At 43.0% G+C, this 19,702-nt stretch overlaps 1 protein-coding gene across 3 annotated transcripts in view; it reads right to left on the bottom strand.

Annotated features, from left to right (window-relative positions):
* Nucleotides 1-7,795: 7,795 nt before the first annotated feature.
* The window catches only part of TBC1D31 (TBC1 domain family member 31), a 77,432-nt gene continuing 65,525 nt past the window's right edge, over nucleotides 7,796-19,702 (bottom strand). For all 3 annotated transcript variants that reach the window (XM_039232005.1, XM_039232003.1, XM_039232004.1), the window contains 4 exons: nucleotides 19,195-19,389; nucleotides 17,019-17,157; nucleotides 10,953-11,045; nucleotides 7,796-8,137 (listed from right to left, as the gene is read on the bottom strand). In XM_039232005.1, coding sequence (XP_039087936.1) covers nucleotides 8,004-8,137; nucleotides 10,953-11,045; nucleotides 17,019-17,157; nucleotides 19,195-19,389 — 561 coding nt within the window. In that variant the 3' untranslated portion in view covers nucleotides 7,796-8,003. The remainder of the gene's footprint in view (nucleotides 8,138-10,952; nucleotides 11,046-17,018; nucleotides 17,158-19,194; nucleotides 19,390-19,702) is intronic.

A 19,702-nucleotide genomic window follows, 5' to 3' on the forward strand; every position in this document is an offset into this window, starting at 1 on the left:
CCTGTGACGGCATGTTTGTGGCTACCTGAAAATGGCTCTTGGGAAACCAATGCCTTGCATCAGGACTTTACCTTTGGACAAGAGAGAGCATTTTGCCTACTGAAGTATTTGGCTTACTGTAAGATTATGCTTTATAACCACAGAAACAAGAATTACTATTACGAACTGCATGCTTACTATATGTCAAGCACAATACAAGAACTTGACATTATCTTAATCCTCACATCAAGTCCTTGAGCTATTCCTTTTATTTTTTAAAGACTTTTAAAAATTAAATTAATTTTTTATAATAGTTTGTCAAGTTGGTTTCCATATAACACCCAGTGCTCATTCCACCAAGTGCCCTCCTCCATGCCCATCACCTCCCTTCCCCCACCCCCCACCTCCATCATCCCTACGTTTGCTCTCAGCATTCAAAAGTCTCTCATGGTTTGCCTCCCTCCTTCTCCCCAACTATTTTTCCCCTTCTCCACCCCCATGGTCCTCTGTTAAGTTTCTCCTAATCCTCCTTTAAGTGGAAGCATATGGTATCTGTCCTTCTCTGCCTGACTTATCTCGCTCAGCATAACACCCTCAAGGTCCATCCACGTTGCTACACATGGCCAGATTTCATTCTTTGGCGTTGGCATGTAGTATTCCATCATATAGATGAACCACATCTTCTTGATCCATTCGTCAGTTGATGGACACTTAGGTTCTTTCCATGACTTGGCTATTGTTGAGAGTGCTGCTATGAACATTGGGGTACATGTGCCCCTAGGCATCAGCACTCCTGTATGCCTTGGGTAAATTCCTAACAGTGCTATTGCTGGGTCATAGGGGAGTTCTATTGTTAATTTTTTGAGGAACCTCCACACTGTTTCCAGAGGGGCTGCACTAGTTTACATTCCAACCAACAGTGTAGGAGGGTGCCTGTTTCTCCACATCTTTGCCAGCATCTAGAGTCTCCTGATTTGTTCATTTTAGCCACTCTGACTTTCGTGAGGTGGTATCTCAGTGTGGTTTTGATTTGTATTTCCCTAATGATGGGGGACGCTGAGCATTGTTTCATGTGTCTGTGGGCCATCCGGATGTCCTCTTTGGAGAAATGTCTGTTCATGTCTTTTGTCCATTTCTTCACTGGATTGTTTTTCGGGTGTGGAGTTTGGTGAGTTCCTTATAGATTTTGGATATTAACCCTTTATCTGATATGTCATTTGCAACTATCTTTTCCCATTCCCGTCGGTTGCCTGTTAGTTTTATTGGTTGTTTCCTTTGCTGTGCAGAAGCTTTTTATCTTGATGAGGTCCCAGTAGTTCATTTTTGCTCTTGATTCCCTTGCCTTTGGGGACGTGTCAAGTTAGAAATTGCTGCGGTTGAGGTTAAGGAGGTTGCTTCCTGCTTTCTCCTCTAGGGTGTTGATGGTTTCCTGTCTCACATTCAGGTTCTTTATCCATTTTGAGTTTATTTTTGTGCATGGTGTGAGAAAATGATCTAACTTCATTCTTCTGCATGTTGCTGTCCAGTTCTCCCAGCACCATCTGTTAAAGAGACTCTTTTTTCCATTGGATACCCTTTCCTGCTTTGTCAAAGATTATTTGGCCATACATTTGTGAGTCCCATTCGGAGTTCTCTGTTCTGTTCCATTGGTCTGTGTGTCTGTTTTTGTGCCACTACCATACTGTCTTGATGATTACAGCTTTGTAGTAGACGCTAAAGTCTGGGATTGTGATACCTCCCATTTTGGTTTTCTTCTTCAATATTGCTTTGGCTATTCGGGGTCTTTTGTGGTTCCATACAAATTTTTGGATAGTTTGTTCTAGTTTTGAGAAGTATGCTGGTGCAATTTTGATTGGAATTGCATTGAATGTGTAGATTGCTTTGGGTAGTAATGACATTTTAACAATACTTATTCTTCCAATCCATGAGCATGAAATGTTTTTCCATTTCTTTGTATCTTCTTCAAAATACTTCATAAGTTTTATATAGTTTTCATCATACAGATCTCCTATATCTTTGGTTAGGTTTATTCCTAGGTATTTTATGATTTTTGGTGCAATTGTGAATGGAATCAGTTTCTTGATTTCTCTTTCTGTTGCTTCATCATTGGTGTATAAAAATGCAACCGATTTGTGTACGTTTATTTTGTACCCTGCAACTTTGCTGAATTCATGGATCAGTTCTAGTAGGCTTCTGGTGGAGTCTGTCGGGTTTTCTACATAGAGTATCATGTCGTCTGTGAAAAGTGAAAGTTTGACTACTTCTTTGCCAATTCTGATGCCTTTATTTCCTTTTGTTGTCTGATGGCTGATGCTGGGACTTCCTGTACTATGTTAAACAACAGTGGTGAGAGTGGACATCCCTGTAGTGTTCCTGATCTCAGGGGGAAAGCTCTCAGTTTTTCCCATTGAGGATGATGTTAGCTGAGGGCTTCTCATAGATGGCTTTTATGATGTGTAAGTAAGTTCCTTCTATGCCTACTTTCTTGAGGGTCTTTATTAAGAAGGGATGCTGTATTTTGTCAAATGCTTTTTCTGCATCTATTGAAACAATCATATGGTTTTTATCTTTTCTTTTGTTGATGTGATGTATCACATTGATTGATTTGTGAATGTTGAAGCAGCCCTGTAACCCAGGAATGAATCCCATTTGATCATGGTGGATAATTCTTTTTATGTGCTGTTGAATTCGATTTGCAAGTATCTTGTTAAGGATTTTTGCATCCATATTCATCAAGGATATTGGCCTGTAGTTCTCTTTTTTTTGCTGGGTCTTTGACTGGCTTGAGAATCAAAGTACTGCTGGCTTTGTAAAGTGAGTCCAGAAGTTTTCCTTCGATTTCTATTTTTTGGAATAGCTTGAGAAGAATGGGTATTAATTCTGTTTTAAATGTCTGGTAGAATTCCCCCGGGAAGCCATCTGGCCCAGGGCTTTTATTTGTTGGAAGATTTTTGATAACTGATTCAATTTCTTCACTAGTTATGGGTCTGTTCAGATTTTCTATCTCGTCCCGTGTGAATTTTGGTAGTGACTGTATGTTTAGGAATTTGTCCATTTCTTCTAAGTTGTCCAATTTGTTGGCATATAATTTTTCATAGTATTCCCTGATAACTGCTTGTATTTCTGAGGGGTTGGTTGTAATAAACCCATTTTCATTCATGATTTTGTCTATTTGGGTGCTCTCTCCTTTCTTTTTGAGAAGCCTGGCTAGAGGTTTGTCAATTTTATTTTTTCAAAAAACCAACTCTTGGATTCAGTGATCTGTTCAACCGCTTTTTTGGTTTCTATATTGTTTATTTCTGCTCTGATTTTTACTATTTCTCTTCTCCTACTGGGTTTGGGGTGCTCTTGTTGCTCTCCTTCTAGTTCCTTTAGGTGTGCTGTTAGATTTTGTACTTGCGCTTTTTCTAATTTATTGAAAATAGGCCTGGAGTGCAATGTAGTTTCCTCTTAGGACTGCCTTTGCCACATCCCATAGAGTTTGGATTGTTGTATTTTCATTTTCATTATTTTCCATATTTTTTAAATTTCTTCTCTAATTGCCTGATTGGCCCATTTGTTCTTCAGTAGGGTGTTCTTTAACCTCCGTGTTTTTGGAGGTTTTCCAGACTTCTTCCTGTGATAGATTTCAAGTTTCATAGCATTGTGATCTGAAAGTATGCATGGTATGATCTCAATTCTTTTATATTTATTGAGGGCTGCTTTATGTCGCAGTATGTGATCTGTCATGGAGAATGTGCCATGCGCACTCAAGAAGAAAGTGAATCCATGGCCTCAGGATGTAAAGTTCTAAATATATCTGTCAAGTCCATCTGATCCTATGTGTCATTCAAGTCCATTGTTTCTTTAGTGATTTTCTGTCTAGTTGATCTATCCATTGCTGTAAGTGGAGTATTAAAGTCCCCTGCTATTAGCACATTCTTATCCATAAGATTGTTTCTGTTTCTGATTGTTTTATATATTTAGGTGCTCCGATATCGGTGCGTAGACATTTATAATTGTTAGTTCTTCCTGATGGATGGACCCTGTAATTATTATATAATGCCCTTCTTCATTCCTTGTTACTGCCTTTAAAGTCCAGTTTGTCTGATATAAGTGTAGCTACTCCAGCTTTCTTTTGACTTCCAGTAGCATGATAGATATTTCTACATCCCCTTACTTTCAATCTGAAGGTATCTTAAGGTCTAAAATGAGTTTCTTGTGGACAGCAAATAGATGGATGTTTTAAAAAATCCATTCTGCTACCCTGTGTCTTTTGATTGAAGCATTTAGCCCATTTACATTCAGTGTTATTATTGAAAAATATGAGTTTAGAGTCTTTGTGTTCTTTGTAGGACTCATGCTTGTGGTGGTGTCTCTGGTACCTTGTGTTCCTTGCAATGTTTCCCCTCATAGAGTCCCCCTCAAGATTTGTAGGGCTGGTTTAGTGGTGATGAATTCTTCCAATTTTATTTTTTATTTGGAAAGACTTATCTCTCCTTCTATTCTGAATGACAGGCTTGCTGGATAGAGGATTCTTGGCTGCATATTTTTTCTGTTCATCACACTGAAGATCTCCTGCCATTCCTTTCTGGCCTGCCACGTTTCAGTAGATAGGTCTGTAACTACTCTGATAGGTTTCCCTTTGTATGTTAGGGCCCTTTTCTCCCTGTCTGCTTTCAGAATTCTCTCTTTGTCCTTGTATTTTGCCAGTTTCACTATGATATGTCGTGCAGAAGATCGATTCAGGTTATGTCTGAGGGGAGTTCTCTGTGCCTCTTGGATTTCAGTGTTTGTTTCCTTCCCCAGATTGGGGAAGTTCTCTGCTATAATTTGTTAAAGGACTCCTTCAGCACCTTTCCCTCTCTCTTCCTCTTCTGGAATTCCTATGATATGGATATTGTTCCATTTGATTGTATCGCTGAGCACTCGAACTCTCCTTTCGTGTTCTGGATCAGTTTATCTTTTTCTCGGCTTCCTCTTTTTCTATAATTGTGTCTTCTAATTCACCTATTCTCTTCTCTGCCTCTTCAATCCGTGCATTGGACGTCTCCATTTTATTCATCTCATTTACAGCATTTTTTAATTCATCACAATTATTTTTAAGCTCCATAGTCTTTGTAGCAATAGCTTCTCTGATGTCTTCCATACCTTTTTCAAGTCCAGCGATTAATTTTATGACTATTGTTCTAGATTCTTGTTCAGTTATGTTGCTTATATCTGTGTTTTGAGCAGTTCTTTAGCTGTCATTTCTTCCTGGAATTTCTTTGGAGGAGAGTTGTTCTGATTCATCATTTTGGCTAGCTTTCTGTCTCTTGTTAGTTTTAAAAGCTTGTTATGAACTCTGCACCTGCGGGTGCTGCTGTATTAAAGAAAGCTCTTCGACTGTCCAGGGCCTGTTCGTTCAGGAAGTGTTCTTTGAATGATGTCTCTTGGTCTCTCTTGTTGAGACTTTGGTTATTTTATTTCCTACTCTTAGTGGTATTTGGGACTCTCCACTATGTGTACTTTGCCTTGTTTCTTGAGGTAGCCCTGGAAAAGAAAACAGACAAACACACAGGGAACAAAGGCACACAAACGCATAGCCAAATCCAACAAACACGCAAATCGAAAGGGAAAAAGAAAAAAAGGAAGGGACCAAAAAAGAAGAGGAAGGAGGGAAGACAAATAATAAAAATATAAATAAAAAAAAAAGAAAAAAGAGAAAACCCAAAAGACAAAGGACAGTCTAAAAGCATAAAACCAGCATTCCCAGCTTCAAATAAAGAGCCGGGTGTATGCAGTGCTGATGGAAGAGCATATACAAAGAGAGAAATGACAAGGTGGGAGGAAGCGAAATTGGAAATGACCAGGCAGAGAGACTAAGAACCTTAATTCGGAGAGAGAAAGAGGAAAATAGGGTTAGAGGCGAGGAGAAAGAAATGAAGATAATGTTACTCAGAGAAACTATATAGTCTGATTAGAGAGAGAGAGATAGAAAGTGGTGGAGGGGTAGAATATACATCTAGAGAATGGATGAAATGTGACTGTTTAAGCAAACCAGTGACCAGAGTGCTGAGTCCAGCGGAGTGGAGGGTTACGAATGAGACAAGGGAAAATCTATCTGAATAGAAAGAATTGCTCTAGGGGCACCTGGGTGGCTTAGTCGGTTGGGCGTCCGACTTTCACTTAGGTCATGATCTCGCGATTCGTGGGTTCGAGCCCCGTATCGGGCTCTGTGCTGACTGCCAGCTCAGAGCCTGGAGCCTGTTACAGTCTGTGACTCCCTCTCTCTCTGACCCTCCCCTGCTCACGCTGTCTCTCTCTCTCTCCTGGAAATAAATAAAACATTAAAAAAAAAAAAAAAGAATTGCTCTAGAATTAATCATGGCAGTGTATCCATGTTGGTCTTGCCCTGGGCCCTCGTTAAAAAAAAAAACAGCTCTCTAGCAGGGATGGGCGTGGTTTGGTGTAGGCAGGTCTCTCTTCCACTGCATCCCCTGGGCCGCTCCCTGAGGTCCCCACTTGGTTGTGGGGAGAAAAATGGTGGCGCCCCAGTCCCTTCTCAAACCAAGTGTTGCAACTCACTCTCTTGCGTCTGATCTCCCTGTGCTGTGGGCGTAGCCAAGGTGGGCCATGCTCTATGTCCCAAGCCAGGCCTCATTTCCAGCCTTAGACCACGCGTCCCATTGATATCACCCGAGATGTAAACCCGCAGGCCGAGTCCCTCCGAGCAGTTTCAAGCCTCTCGCCTCCCCCCTGGGGATCGAGCAGAGCCAGAAGCACAGAGGCCTGGCTTCAGTTGCGCGCTTCCACTCCAGGTCAGACTGGTGAGCGAGGAGCGGTTTCTCCCGGGGTCACCTGGGATCAGTGCAGCTGCTCAGGGTCAGCTGGACAGCGGGAAACCGGGTCCCTATGTGTCCCGAGGCGAGGTTTTTCCCTTCTCCAGCGACAGGGACAGTTCCTTGAGCAGTTTCAGCAGCTCTTTTTCTTTTGACTCACTGCGGCTCCCCGCAAAGGGGGCTCCCTCCCCTCCGTGTCTCTGGTCCCGGCCCGATTTTATCTTCCCCAGTTTGCACTCCTGCTATAAGGTTTACTCAGTGGACTCTGTCTCCTTTTCCTCCCAAACTCCTGGAATCTGTAAGGATTCCTATGGCTTCAAGCCTTCTCCGTTTGAGAGATGGAGGCGAGTGAAATGTATGGAACTCCTACTCCTCCGCCATCTTGCCTCCCTCCTAAAGACCTTATTTTTAAATAATCTCTACACCCAACACGGGGCTAGAACTCACAACCCCAAGATCAAGAGTTGCATGCTGTACTGAGCCAGCCAGGCGCCCCTTTGCCTTCCTTTTAGAAATGGGCTCAGAGGGGCACCTGGGTGACTCAGTCGGTTAAGCATTTGATTTTAGCTCAAGTTATGATTCCAAGGTTGTGGGATCAGGCTCCATGCTGAGGATGCTTGGGATTCTCTTTCCCTCTCCCTCTGCCCCTCCCCAACTTGCGTGAGCACATGCACTCTCTCAAACTTTAAAAAAAGTTCAGGTAAGGTTCTGGAAGTAATATGCCCAAGGCGAAGAAGATGTGAGGAGCCCTGTTATGGAGCTAAGGGCAGCCAGTGCTGTCTGGAGAAGGAGAGACAGAGACGCCGATGTTATGAGCAGGTAGGCTCGGCCGCCGGGGACAGGGTGCTGTGGCACGCACACCGTCGGTGCTCTCAGTTTCCTGCTGGCTTCTCAGTTCTGGTCGGGCAGCTGTTGAGATGGTTTCCGTGCTGTTCTCCGTTTATCTTTAATATAAACTCTTATCAATTAAAGTTAGAGGTTTATGCTGGTCCTTGCAACCTGAAAGATCCTAACATGAGCTTCAATAGCTTCCCAGATTTTATTATGAAAAGTACAAGAAGACATTTACAAGCCAAAAAGCATCAGAATGAAATAGTCCATATAATTTTTATACATACATTTTTCTGTACAAAAAATTGATTTCTGTAGGGCTATAAAATAATGTAAAAATCAGTGTCATTGATTGCCAAATAGCTATCTCTCTATCTCAAGGTGACCAGCCTCCTACGCGGCCAAAAGATGAGGTGTTCGACGTGGGTTACGAGCCTGGGCGGCAAGCCTCTGGCGGAGATTTCTCACTCTCTCCATTAGATCCTGCTCCATGGTGTCCCACTGTACTCTTCTTTGGTTTAAAGAAACTTGAAAACAAAATTTTAAATTAACAATAGTTTAATGATTGATGTTAGCAATGACAGAGCATGGATTTTAAGGGTAAATCTGTTGCAAAAAATCAGTCATGAAATGAAATTTGAAAACCCAATTTCTTTAACAAAAAGCCTAACACGTTGTTCCCTATGTCGTTCCATTTACAAGCCAAATATTTATTTGTGAACTGAATGAATTATCAGATAAAGAGAACTCATCTACTTTTGGTTATTTAGCCTTTATTTTTCATTGGGGAGATATAGACAATCTGTATTTTAAAAAATTAAAATTTTTTTTCTTAATGTTTACTTATTTTTGAGAGAGAGAAAGGGACAGAGTGTGAATGGGGAGGGGCAGAGAGAGGGAGACACAGAATCCCAAGCAGGCTCCAGGCTCTGAGCTGTCAGCACAGAGCCCAACGTGGGGCGCAAGCCCATGAACTGAGAGAGATCATGACAGTTCTCTCAGACATGACTGGGCTGAAGTCGGATGTTTAACCCACTGAGCCACCCAGGTGCCCCATCAATCTTTTAAATTACGACAAATCTTGTCCAAGAGAGGATGAGTAAGTTCTTTGCAACAGTAAGTTCCCTCACTATGATGCTTAATGAGAGTGAGAAAAAGCATTCCGAGCTGCCAAAATTAATATTTAGAAATGTATACCAAGACTACTTTCCCAATGACTAAATAAAAATAAATCAAATGGTTTTAATAGTGGCCAACACAGGGAGAGTCAAGTTAAAATATCACAGTGTGTCTAACCAAGTGGGACAGCCATTCATACTGAGTTAGAAGGGCTAGTAAACACTGGAATCTGAAGGAAAAAAAAGCACCTTAAAAATACACTTCTCTCAGGACACCTGGGAAGTGCAGGCGGTTAAGTGCCTGACCCTGGCTCAGGTCACGATCCCACGGTTCATGGGTTTGAGTCCCACAGTGGGCTCTATGCTGACAGGGTGGAGCCTCCTTAGGATTCTCTCTCTCCCTTTCTCTCTGACCTTCCCCCACATGCACGCTCTTTCAAAATAAACTTAAAAAAATATATACTTCTCTAAAACTTCGTTACATATTCAAACAGCTCCAATTCCAAAAAACTATATTTTCCTCCAAAGGAATACAACATTTTTTGTCTTATTTTGCTGCTAAATAACCTAAACTTACCATATGTCTTGGACTTGATTTTCTAATTTAGAATTAACTAAAAATTTAAGTTCTGATATGTCATAATGGAGAACAGTTGAGAATCTCATGTACTTTCACTGATGCATGACTTTTGGCTTAATTCATGTGCTGATGCAGAATCTACAGATGCATGTGAAGTGAGTTAGCAGAAGTACACGGCACTGGGATTCCATGACTTATTAGGTATATTTCTTATAAAGCTTGTTTGTCTTTAGAGGGCACTGTATAAATATCTGGTGGTTTTTTTTTTTTTTAAATGTTTATTTTTGAGAGAGAGAGAGAGACAGTGTGAGCAGGGGAGGAGCAGAGAGAGAGGGAGACACAGAATCCAAAGCAGGCTCCAGGCTCTAAGCTGTCAGCAGAGCCCGATGTGGGGCTCCCACTCAAAGACCATGAGATCATGACCTGAGCCGAAGGCAGACACCCAACCCAGGCATCCCTAAAAATCTGTTCTTCTACAAGTACTCAAAAGATCTTGTTAAATTCTGCTTCTTCTATATGACAGTTTTATTGAAAAAGTTGGTGAAAATCAGTCTAACAGGTTTCTTGTTCCCTCTCTCATTTAAAAAGAAATCAAATACTTTATTGGGAAAGCTTTCAGCTCCTTTATGAGCTAATGCTGTGACCGTATTTCTGTTCCACCCTGCCCCTTCCAAAAATAAAACTTCCAGTGAATCAAGTGGAGGGATCAAAGGTCGGCTAATCAGGGTGCCTGGGTGGCTCAGTCAGTTAGGCTTCCAACTCCTGACTTCTGCTCAGGTCATGAACTCATGGTTTGGGAGTTTGAGCCCCACATTGGGATCTGTGCTAACAGTGCAGAGCCTGCTTGGGATTCTCTCTCTCCCTCTCTCTCTACCCTTCCCCTGCTCCTCTTCTCACTCTTTCTCAAAAAAACTCAAAAGGTCAGCTCATCAGCATGAAGCCGACGGTGTCCGGCTCCAACACCAGTGGCCGCAGCGGTCCGTCATGGTGCCCAGAGCAAACACGCGTTTTCAGTGGCTACTGGATGGAGCCCAGCCCAGAAAGAGAGAGAAAATCCCAAATCTATGATGGCTCAGATTTTCTTTCCACAAGAACGTAAAAAATAGTTATGAATATCATTACTTTAGTGACTGACAGACTTCTGCAGGAGCCGGCAATAGCTTCTGGACGATGACGCTGGCGCTGAAGAACTGAAATCGCATCAATGTTACCTGGCAAACATTCTGGACTTGGTTTCAGTCCGATCTCATTCTAACCCATTAGAAATTTGAGAATTTTGCTACCTCTGTTTTAGGATTGCCATTATCCATGCACTAGGAAAATGGTATCAATGTGCTGTAATACAAGTCAAGCCACTATCTTCCTTGAATTAATACTAAAGTTTAAATCACAGAAGAGGGTCACTTGGGTGGCTCAGGAGGCCCGGCGTCCAACTCTTGATCTCAGCTCAGGTCATGATCTCACAGTTCATGAGATCGAGTCCTGAATTGGGCTCTGTGCTGACAGCAAGTAGCCTGCTTGGGATTCTCTCTCCCTGTCCCTCCGTCCTTCCCCAGCTCATGTGATCTCTTTATTTCTCTCTCAAATTAATACAACTTTAAATGAATAAATGACAGAAGAAATACTTCTTGCTTATCAACTTACTGTGTGTTGAGGAATCCACTTCAGAAGTGTCATTTAATTGTGAGGTTCTGGGCAGAGAGCTTGAGGAAGCCTGTCCGCTTCGGCATCTGAGCCCTGTTAAAGACGACATTTGGGAGTGAGGAGAAAGCCTTTCTTAATTGCACACGGTCACTAGGAAATCACAATTGCCAAGGAGGTAAGCCCCTCACATTTCCATTGAGAGGAGTGCCGTCACCATTGTGATGGTCGGATGAGTGCAGCTCATCAACGAAGGGAAGTTTTGGTGACATTATTTTTAATTTATTTATTCTTGAGAGAGGGAGAGAGTGCATAACAAGAGGGACAGAGACGGGGGTGGGTGGGGGGGTGGGTGGAGAGAATCCCGAGCAGGCTGCGCACCGGCAGTGCACCTAGGTGCCCCTAGCTAAAGGTGTTTTTATTTATTTTTATTTTTTTTTTAACTTTTTTTAAAATATTTTTTATTTATTTCTAGGAGAGAGAGAGAGAGAGAGAGAGAGAGACAGCGTGAGCAGGGGAGGGTCAGAGAGAGAGGGAGTCACAGACTGAAACAGGCTCCAGGCTCTGAGCTGGCAGTCAGCACAGAGCCTGAAGGGGCTTTTAAAATAAACATCTGACTCTTGATTTCAGCTCAGGTCATGACCTCGTGGTTTGTGGGTTCGAGCCCCTTTTGGGCTCTGCACAGAGCCTGCTTGGGATTCTCTCTCTCTGCCCCTCCCTCTCTCTCAAAATAAATACATTAAAAAAAACCACCTTTAGCTAATGTGAAAAGCCAACAAACAACTCAGAAGCAGCGGCGTTAGGACAGAGATCCAAACATTTCTTGGAAAAGGTTATGAATTGTAATGCTGGAGCCTTCCCCGGGGACTACTGAGCCCACTTCCGGCGGCTTCCTGCAGGCGCGGCCTAATCTCAGCAGCAGAGAGCAAATGAGAAGCCACGAGAGGCAGGTGCCGCAGACCTTCTGGAGCAGCATGCACAGCAATGTTAGAGAACCAACCTGGGGCCTCCCCTGGGCCACTCTCACCTCAAAAATTACACTTGCCCTTCAGCTGTGTCTTCTCTGTTCTCCGATTCCTACAGCCTTTCATCCGGTAAGACCCCAAGGTCTTTTTTTGATTTTTCATCCTAACAAGAGTCACAGCTCTTCCTTCCTTTCTACTCTCATCTCTAGAGTCCAGGCCTCCAGGAGTCAAGCCCACCCACACTGGCTGAGTTACACTGACTCAGTAAGATGCCTGCCTTTTACCTGGTCTCCAGGGCTTTAGCTAATGGTTCTAAATTCATGGATTCAGCTCAATGAGTCATTAAGACTATTTGGGGCTAATTACCAAATGTCTAATTTGAACTGGTATGGGGAAAGGGAGTGTGAGCCTCATCTTCAAAATATCTGAAGGGGGGCACCTGGGTGGCTCAGTTGGTTGAGTGTCTGACTTTGGCTCAGGTCATGATCTCACGGTTCGTGGGTTCAAGCCCTGTGTCAGGCTCTATGCTGAATGCTTGCTCAGAACCTGGAGCCTGTTTCGGATTCTGTGTCTCCTTCTTTCTCTGTCCCTTCCCCACTCACACTCTGTCTTACTCTCTGAAAAATAAATGTGTAAAAAAAAAAAAAAAAAAGAACCATGGGGTTTTCTTAAATATCTAAAGGGCTGTCACGTGGCAGAGGTAGTGGTAGATGTCATCTGCATTTGCTCCAAAGAATGGTTTCTAATGAGAGAATTTACAAGAAAAAAAAAAGAAAAAGCCTATTCAACTTTACAGAAGGAAGACACAGCTTTTAAATAAAATACTGGCAGAAGTGGAATCAGGTAGTGAGCTCTGTAATTTTCTGGCATGAGCTAGATACGCACTCTTCACCGTCATGTCACAGAGGATTCCCACAGCAGACGGTGGTCCTCCAGATCCTTCCAAATCTGAGACCCCACTGTGCCTGGCCGACCATATGTCCTCTAAAACCCAGTGGGCCGACAGCTGTTTACCTCACTCCTCCTTCACGAGGGGCCGTGGTGTCAACATGAGGTATCTGATGCAGCGCTGAACTTTGCCTACAGCCATGTTCCACTCACTGGCTAAGCAGACTCACCTATGAAATTTTACAACAAAAACCCAGCTTCCTAGCTTCTATCCCAATTCTCCCAAATTAAATCACTGTAGGTGAGGTCCTGAGTATGTATTTTTTTAATCTGTAATTTACCAAAAAAACAAAAAAAATAACAAATTTGAACACATAAAGAATAAGTCAGAAAGTTCCTTTCCTGTACTTTTTATACCACAACTTGTTCTTTTTCTTCACTTAATATATTTTAAAGCCCCAAAGGGGATTCATATTAAATCAGTATTTATGTACCAAATCTGGATTACAAGTACCACAAAATTCAAAAGGAATAAAAGGTACACAGCACAATTCCTTCCTTCTTGTAACCCCGGGCACCAAGTTTCTTACCCAGGAGGTTAGGCCCTACTAGTGTTTCCAGGTCATTCTGCTGTCTATCCAGGTTGGCAAACAGGATGTGGCCCAGCCCCTGAGCCCGGCCCTGACCGTCCCTATCTTCTGTCGTCTTCAGTGGTCTCGGTGACTCCTGTGCATGAGCTCCCTGCTCCAGCTGGTCTAACTTCTCCCATGGATTCATTACCTCTAACATGTTCTGTCATGTGTGAGTGGAACTCATGGGGACTTTGGTGAATCCACAAACATAAGGGGAAACTGTGTATATGTGTATGCGCATGTTTCTGGGAAGAGTCTCAGAGGCGCGCAGACCGGCAAGGGTTTTGCCACAGAAAATGGTGCACCTCCGTGCTAGTGCTGTAGCAAAGCGAAAGATCGCCTGGTCTCTAATGTTCTCATCTTACAAATGAGGAAAGTGAAGACCAGTCAACATTTCTGAATAAATCCAAATGAACAAACGCAAGCGGCTAAATAAACTGCCCCGAGGTCCACAGCTCAGAAACTCCGGCCAGGTTCATGGAGTGTAAAGCTGGAACCAGGACCCAGGTGCCGGCCGCGCGGGAGGGGCTCTTGCCGGAAGCCCTCCCTCTCAAGCGCGCTCCGGTGGCTCCAAGCCCGCTCCCTTTTAAAGGCCCAGGACCTTACAACCTGGTCAAAGGCCCCACCCGATAACAGCACTTACTACAGTCTTTTTTTTAAATAACAGTTTCATTGGGATCTAATCCACATCCCCTAAAATTCACCCTGGTGAAGTGGACAATTCAATGTTCTTCATATATTCGGAGCTGTACAACCATCACCACTAACCTAGAACATTTTCATCACCTCCAAACCCCAACCCCTCATGGCCATTAGGGGTTACCCCCCTGATCTCCCTGAAACCACCAGTCCACTTTCTATCTCAATGGGATCTGCCTGTTGTAAACATTTCACATGAGTAACAGCATAGGCTACGTGTGCTTTTATGTCTGGCTCCTTAAACTTAGCCTAAGGTTTTCAAGGTTCACCCACTTTTTATTGCTAGGGAAGTTTCCGTCGCATGGATGTGCTCTATTGTGCTGGTCCACTCCTGGCCTGACGGATATCCGGGTTGTTTATACTTCCTGGCTCTTATGAAGAACGATGCCGTGCACATCACGTACAGGTGTTTGTGGGGACGTGCTTCCGAATGTCCTGGGCACATGCCGACCCGTGGGACTGTGGGCTCATATAGTCACTCTACGTATAACCTTCCCAGAAGCTGCCAGACCGTTTCCCAGAGTGGCTGCACCATGTCACATCCCCTCTAGCACTGTTCCAACTGTTGTCTGCCCCTCGTCAACATGTGTTATTGTCGGATTACAGTCATGCTAGTGGGTGTGAAACAGCATCTCACTGTGTTTTCGTATTTAAAAAATGTTTTCCTCATATGGTTTTGGTTTGTATTTCCCTAATGACTAATGAAGTTAAACATCTTTTCATGTGTGTATTGTATCTTCTTTGGAGAACAGTATATTCAAATCTTTTGCTCATTTAAAACTCTGGACCAATACTGTTTTATAGGACATGACTATTCAGCTATAATTTAAATTTATGGACCCAGGATTTTAGGGGTTACAGAATGTTCAGAAGGTTCACATTGTCCAGAAGGTTCTGTTTTCTAGAAAATAATAATTTCCTCCCCACTGCTAATAAAGATTTGACACTATGCAAAAATTTGAAATAAACGACCCGTCACTGGCACACTCTTATCTGGTTCCTACTTCACGGTGCCTTTATTCTAGGCCCTGAGTGACAAACCTAATGCTGAGCACCTCCAATCAAAATGCCATTTTCCTAATTACAGCTGATTATCTCCCAATGTTAAGATCAAATGACTCTGATTTCATTTATACACCCTGATTAAGAAAATAACAAATCCTTACATGTCTGCCTTTTGAAAAATGGATGATTCTTAACCAAATTATCTCTCACTGGTGAAATTTAGGAAAGGTAAAAAAAATTTAGGGAGCATGGTAGGAAGAGCCCATGAAGGCAGAGGGGCCAATATGCAGGGGGGCTCCTGATTCCTGATGAGGGAAGCGGAAGAAGCCTTTTGCGGTTTCTTCCTTTTTTCTACTTCCAAACCCATAGGTTCTCTCAAAGTTGCATGAATTGTTTCTTCCTAGAGGAGGAAGGAGTGTGAGAGGGTTGGGGCAGGGAGAGCTCCATGGGTTACTGTCTTTTGTAAGCCGGTTGTAAATATTCACGTTGTGCAATGAGTGACACTCCTCTCTCCTTCCTCATGGGCTGGGGTGCTGGGGGGGCTCAGTCAGTTGAGCATCCCACTCTTGACTTTGGCCCATGTCATGATCTCACGGTTGTGGGATGGAGTCCCGCGTCGGGCTCTGTGCTGACAGCGTGGGGCCTGCTTGACATTCTCTCTCCCTCTCTCTGTGCCCACCCTTACCATACTTTCACACTCTTTCTCTCAAAATAAATAAATACATATGAAAAAAAAAATTTTTTTTAAAGCCTGAGGGCTAATGAGGAGTTTCAAAAGTAGGCATAATTAAATGATGATGCACCTGACCTACATTTCTACTTTTCAAATTTGTGAATTCTAAAAGTTACGCACATAGTGACATTATTCATAAAAGCCAGGAAGTGGACACAACCTAAATGGATAAATAAAATGTGGAGTACTGACACAAAGCAATACAGTCCATAAAAAGGAATGAAATCCTGATGCATGCTGCAACGTGGCTGGACCTTAAAACATTACATGATGTGAAAGAAGTCAGACACAAAGACCATATATCACTGGATTCCATTTAGATGAAGCTTCCTGAGTAGACAGATCTATGGAAGACCAGGAAGTTGATCAGGGGGAACCTGGGGCTGGGGGGCAGTGAGGGAAGTGGGCAGTGAATGCAAATGGGTACAGGGCTTATTTGGAGGCACTAAAAATATTCTTTAAAAAAATATTTGAGAGAGAGCGCATGCACGAGCGCACGTGGGCATACAAGTTGGGGAGGAGCAGAGAGAGGGAGACACAGAATCTGAAGCAGGCTCCAGGCTCTGAGCACAGCCCGATGCGGGGTTCGAACTCACGAGCTGTGAGATCATGACCTGAGCTGAGGTTGGATGCTCAACCGACTGAGCCCCCAGGTGCCCCTACTTTAGAATTCTAAGTACAGTAATCGAGATTTTCGGTTGCTGCCACTGTGAGCCTGTAACCCCAAACCTAATGTTTGGTTGTAACAAGTTTCCTTGTGCTACTTCACCGCACTGTTGTTCTGAGGACCAGCTACTGGCAAAGCACAAAGTTAACCAAAATAAACTAGAAATAGCACTTTGAAAACAAATCATACTCTGATAGATTACAGGGATGCCAAGGACCATGGAGCCACAGAATGAAACAGACTTCTGCAAGATGGCTGAGAGAGTTTTCTTGACTGGAGCTGTTTTTTTCCGTTTTGTTTTGTTTCTTAACAAGCCCCAGCAACCCCAAAAATGATGACTGGTGATCGCCTTTTAGTTGGGCAATCATTTGAGTAAAGTGCCAAAATACAGCTCCCCGATTTGTTCATGACAGCAAAGAGACCACCTGTGATGAATGACTCCGAAGTATCATTAAGAGAAAGGCACTCATGGCCACTCACCTGTCCTGTATGGGTGTTCAGCATGTTCTAAAGCATCATCTAGCTCCTTCTCCAGAAACCACTTTCGAGATGCATCTGAGAGAGTCGAAGCTTTCTTTTCTGACTTCAAATGAAAGTCTTTTTCTTTAGCTTCCTCCCACTATGTGCAAATAAATGAAAGAAAATAAAAATCACCTAAAAGTTGGGGTAATGTCAATTCCCACAGTGGAGTAACTCCCTTCCATCTCCTTTACTCCACTTCCTTAGGGATTCCCATGGTGTGTAGGATCTCTCTGGTTTTAGGGTAATCTGGGTGCCAGTCCTGGCCCAAGGCTGAAGACTCTCGAAGGTGCAGGCACATGTGATGTGCCACAGAGCACACACACGGGTACCCACTGCTTTTGAAATAATAAGTCATGACAACACGCTTCAAGTGTCAAACTTTATGGGATGTAGTTTTTAAAATTAATGACAATTTTCTTATTTAATTTGCATGCTATCCCTTAATAGTAAGATCTACAAAGTTCAGAGAATGAATTCTTTGCCCAGCTCTGCCATGGAAGTCAAGGAAAAGTGAGAAAACAGTTATCTGAAAATTAGCTCAAGGGTAACTAAAAATAATACATTTAAGATATTCTACAACTCCTAAAGTTCATCAGTGTTCTGTGCTACAGCTCTTATATGCAAACACACATATAATTTTTTAAAATTTAAATCCAAGCTAGTTGACATATAATTTTTGTTATAGAAATGCTAATGCATTAAATATGCATGAAGTGACATAATTTGAGAGACTCATCAGGGCCAGGAGGAACCACAGATATCCAGGCCTTTCCCGTTACTGATGAGCAGACGGAGTCCTAGTGATTTCCCAAGGCCACTCAGTAGTCGAGTGAACTTTAGAGCCCAGGACACCATATACACAGGAGGAACTCTGGGTGGTATGGAAAGCCCTTACAGTGATTCTGAGCCCACCCTCAAATGTACCGTTTTACCCAAAGTACAGCAGCACCTAACAGAGCACAGTCTAGTGCCAAGGTCAGCAATCCTCGAAGACGTGGGCCTCTACCATAACTTTCCTGAATTTCCTGAGAAGAACAGCCTCGGTGGGCATCACTCCCCCCACACCCCATCCTTGATTGAGAGTGTTCCCAGACAGGGCCATGTTAGATGGGGTAGGAGGAGAACGAATAGGAATAGTGACTTGAAATGACATGAATACATTATGAGAAGCTTTCAGAACAGACAACACGACAGAGCGGCACAAGGAGGAATGAGTGGCAGCCAGTTATCTAGTGCATGATCTCCGTAGCTCTGCAGTGTCCTCGGGGAAGCCCACGGTGCCTGCGATAATATCTACAGAGCATGGATGCTGCTGCTGGTGGGGTCAACCGAAGGATTCGTCTGTGTGACATATACTCTTAGCTGCCACCTCGAAATCCATTCTCTGATTCTTCTTTAGGAATAGAATTCTACTTTTACTTGGGATGATAATGCTCCCTGCTAAAAATGCGACATTTCCCAACATCCTCTGCAGACAAATGTGGCTAGAATGTGACATGGGACTTCTGGAAAGAGTTACAGAGTTGTCTCAGCTGGGAGCTGGCCCTTTCCTACTTCTGCCCCCTCTTCCTCCCACTGTCTGGAACGCATATGTGATGGCTGGAAAACCAGCGGTCATCTTGGATGGGAAGCGGTCCTCGAGAAGGAAAGCCATGCACCAGGAAGTAGTGCAGAAAAGACTGAAGGAGCCCCTTTCCCTAATGACTTTGCAGCCAGGAAACCAGCCCTGGGTTCCTACCCCCAGGCTTCTTTCACATGAAAAAGAGAAACACTTCTATCTTGCTCATTGTCACTATTATTTCAGGTTTTGTTAGTAGTAGCTACATATATTTCCTACCTGTTTAAAGTCCTCTACATTGTAAGAATCAAAAACTAGGTAAATTAAAGTAATAATATTATCCAATTAGCCAGAACAGATCCACTCCAGGAAGCTGAGAACTTGAGAGGCACTAATGTCAATGAGAGAGATGCCTAGTCAGTTTTTAGGCATCATATTAGATTTCTTCTCTGCATATACCTATTAAAATTAGGTTAGCTTTTCCAACAAAAATTATAATCAAACAACAGAAGCATCAAACCAGATAATTCAAAATTTAAACAATGAGTAGCAAAAAATCTGTAACCCCATTCTTACCTTTTTAGCTCCCTCCCCCACCATTGCATTCAATACTTCTGTTTCTTTCCTTCTGTTTTCCCGAAGGAGTTTGGCCATTTCCCGGTAACATTCGTTCCGCTGTAGATCATCACATCTTTGTTTATGTAAAGCTTGAATTCGCCAGTCGGCATTTAGACATGCTTGTTCAGCTTCTGCCAAATTTTCTTCAATTAACTAAGAAATATTTGTAAATTCCAGAAACAAGGTCAAATTGTATATAAAATATGGTATATCCGTTCAATGTAACCAAGTGTGTAGGGTACCTGTTTGTAACCTAACGGTGTTTAAAATAAACTGGCGCCCAGGACCCAGCACAAACCAATTATATCAGTCTCTGGGGTGGCTAGATATTGGAACTTTTACAAAGGTGATCCTACTGCATAGCTAAGATTGAGAATTTCTAGGCTCAGGAATGGGTGCGATTAAACAATTTCCATGTTTCAACCTGTGAAAAGGAGTCACAAGAGCCCATTCTTACAGACTGAAC

This window comes from Hyaena hyaena, unplaced genomic scaffold (assembly GCF_003009895.1).
Source record: "Hyaena hyaena isolate Hyena2069 unplaced genomic scaffold, ASM300989v1 scaffold_62, whole genome shotgun sequence".
NCBI lineage: Eukaryota > Metazoa > Chordata > Mammalia > Carnivora > Hyaenidae > Hyaena > Hyaena hyaena.